This window comes from Montipora foliosa, chromosome 8, assembly GCF_036669935.1.
Source record: "Montipora foliosa isolate CH-2021 chromosome 8, ASM3666993v2, whole genome shotgun sequence".
NCBI lineage: Eukaryota > Metazoa > Cnidaria > Anthozoa > Scleractinia > Acroporidae > Montipora > Montipora foliosa.
Genome location: NC_090876.1, coordinates 37,560,159 through 37,562,658, shown reverse-complemented (window position 1 = coordinate 37,562,658; position 2,500 = coordinate 37,560,159). Strand labels below are relative to the sequence as shown.

The following is a 2,500-nucleotide window of genomic DNA, read 5'->3' as shown; positions in this document are numbered from 1 at the left end:
ACCAAAACCAAGGATCTCCCCCTAACTCTTCACAACAGTGTAACTGGGTTCCTTAATGTCCTCCAGTGTTGATAAACAGGAAGGGTTGTGAGATGGGTGAATTTTAAATGGTTACATAGTTCTGTCCACAGAAAGTAACAAGTTCAAGTGTCACATACTGTAAGAGACTTGATCAAGAGATTCAGTCATGAAATCCATCTTTGAGTAGAGACAATGGTCTTGAAATAGCTAACATCTCTGATGTGATTTTAGTCCCCTTGAGAGCTAAATCAACATGATATAACCCTTCAATCTTTAAGTTAACATTCGCATAATTGTATTGTAGCTGATGAAGTTTGGTTGAACTGAACGGAATGTTCCACTTTTTAAACTCTTTATTGCACTCGGAGTTCAGGGAATTTTGTGTCGCTACTTTTTTAAGTACAGAAATAATCAAGAGGCTACAAAAGTATAGAAGCACATTGACAATAAAATATTAGTACCAGAAAAGAGCTTACCCCAGCTCCAGACTTGATTGCACTTTCAATCTTCTCTTTCGGCATGCTTATTGATCGAGCTCTTTCAATGAGTTTTTCCAAACGTGGATTGAATCTTATATCTGCCCCAGACTCTGGCATTCAAGTGAATAGACAAAACAAAATTAAACCAAAAAATAATTGGTCAGGTCCCCTCTTTCAATAATAATTATAATTAAATAATAATTATTAATGAAAGAGAAAAAGAAAAATTTTCTTGTCACTGTACTGTATCAATGGGTTGTTTCAATATTGACCTTCCTAGCTGCTGCATCTTGAATTGCACTTAAGAATAAGTTAGTGGTATCCACCAATGAAGTGCTGATGTTCATTAGCCCTGCATAATGACCATTACCATTAATTTTCTAAAATTATACCCATACAACGATAGAGACCAGAGTGGGAATTAGACCTACATTAAGGCCATCAGTGAGATTGAATCACTGCACTGTACAGGGCCACATGTGAGCATGGGTATTATAGTCAATAACCTGTAGATTATTGAAAGTGTACATTCAAGTACATAGGAAGGGTATGTGGAGCTTATTATTGAACATGTAACTTTCTAACTTACATGTACAAGTACTTAATAGTTATCCATTGCAGCAATGGATAACGACAGAATCAGAGCTGGAAATCCTGGGCAATACAACTGAATGGTAGTCCTAGATGTGGAAAATTATGAGCCCGCAAAAGAAAAGAAAAACAAATCTCTTGAACTGTCATCACAACCAAAACGTTGAGTAACGAGAGGAGTACAATAACTCGAGACGAATAAAATCTAAAAATAATTTAGATTTCTTGACTTGTCAACCTAACAAGGTTTTCGCAGTGATAAGGGCTAGATCAGATTGTTTTAATTAGCTTAATTTCAAATAGTTCTTTTTAAGTCTGATAATATATGATACCAAGGCTTATGTATGGAGTGTATGGTCATATTATTAACTAATTTGCCATAATTGATGTCACACCTGTAGACCTTTTGTGGCTACCAAAACAAAAGGTTAAATTATTCTGGGGACTGTCATACAGCTGTATTTGAACAGAAAGAAAGCTTGTGAACAGATATCTGTCTCTCATTTGATATTAGAGAATACAATGTGTGGTTGCTGGAAATGTAAACACAGTGATGTCTTCCAAATTTGGAAGGACTATTCCAGGGGTGAGGGGCAGGGGATGGGGGTAGGAGGACTCTGTGTTACCCTTGCTCCCACGGAATTTTTTCCCTGGAGGTTTGGGTTGTTTCATCTATATGGTACCATTTACCCCATCAAAATAATTTGTGACAAGTTTCATTCATGGGAAACGCCAGATGTCATGGTAAGGAAACTGTAGGGGTTGAATTGATGAATAAAGATATAAGTTTCCTAACATTAAGCTTATCTTGTCCAGTCTGACCTCTGACAGCTGAGATGATTTCCACGGACAGTTTTCCAAACTCCTTGCTTCGTGCGAAGTCAATGTGAGCCTTCTTAAATCGAATATTTTGCCATTTACTGTGACCTGCATACCTTAATTGCATTCTTAAAGCATTGAGTGAGGTAGAAGGACAGCAGCATTTAGCAACAACGGCTTGAAACCCGTTAATCATAAGACACGATTTTCTGGCCACTGTGGCCGCCATGATGGCTGACGTTATAATTCTACGGGGGTGGGCACGAGAGACTTGAATTAAGTCATTTTGCTGAAATTTTCTTCTATGCTTTCAGAATGGTTACAAACTGAGCTTCTCAATCGTTATCGATTTCTAAAGAAAAAGACCAATTACACGTACGTCTGAAAAAGCCTCAAGGATTGTTACAAATTGACGTCAAGCACTACCCCTCCCCTAAGAGCAACATTCATAGCCCGGTTACCAAGTATTTATTTCTCTGAAACGACACGTTCTTGTAGTTCACAAACTGAGACAGTATGCTGTGGTTTAAGGGAAGTATTCCTGAAGCTATTGTTGAGTCAAGGAAGAAAGGATTGATATTTATAGTTTA

The 2,500-nt window shown here is 37.5% G+C and overlaps 2 protein-coding genes across 5 annotated transcripts in view; one reads left to right on the top strand and one right to left on the bottom strand.

Annotated features, from left to right (window-relative positions):
• LOC137967990 (probable transcriptional regulatory protein Aasi_0624) overlaps nt 1–2,169 on the bottom strand; it is an 8,773-nt gene extending 6,604 nt beyond the window's left edge. Inside the window, exons 1-2 of the mRNA XM_068814605.1 lie at nt 1,914–2,169; nt 498–610 (exon numbers count right to left, since the gene is read on the bottom strand). Coding sequence (XP_068670706.1) covers nt 498–610; nt 1,914–2,139 — 339 coding nt within the window. The 5' untranslated portion in view covers nt 2,140–2,169. The remainder of the gene's footprint in view (nt 1–497; nt 611–1,913) is intronic.
• A 217-nt stretch (nt 2,170–2,386) lies between these two features.
• The window catches only part of LOC137968122 (UBX domain-containing protein 4-like), a 28,543-nt gene continuing 28,429 nt past the window's right edge, over nt 2,387–2,500 (top strand). For all 4 annotated transcript variants that reach the window (XM_068814744.1, XM_068814746.1, XM_068814745.1 and 1 more), the window contains exon 1: nt 2,387–2,500. This exon is cut by the window's right edge and continues 8 nt beyond it. In XM_068814744.1, the coding sequence (XP_068670845.1) occupies nt 2,427–2,500 (74 nt within the window). In that variant the 5' untranslated portion in view covers nt 2,387–2,426.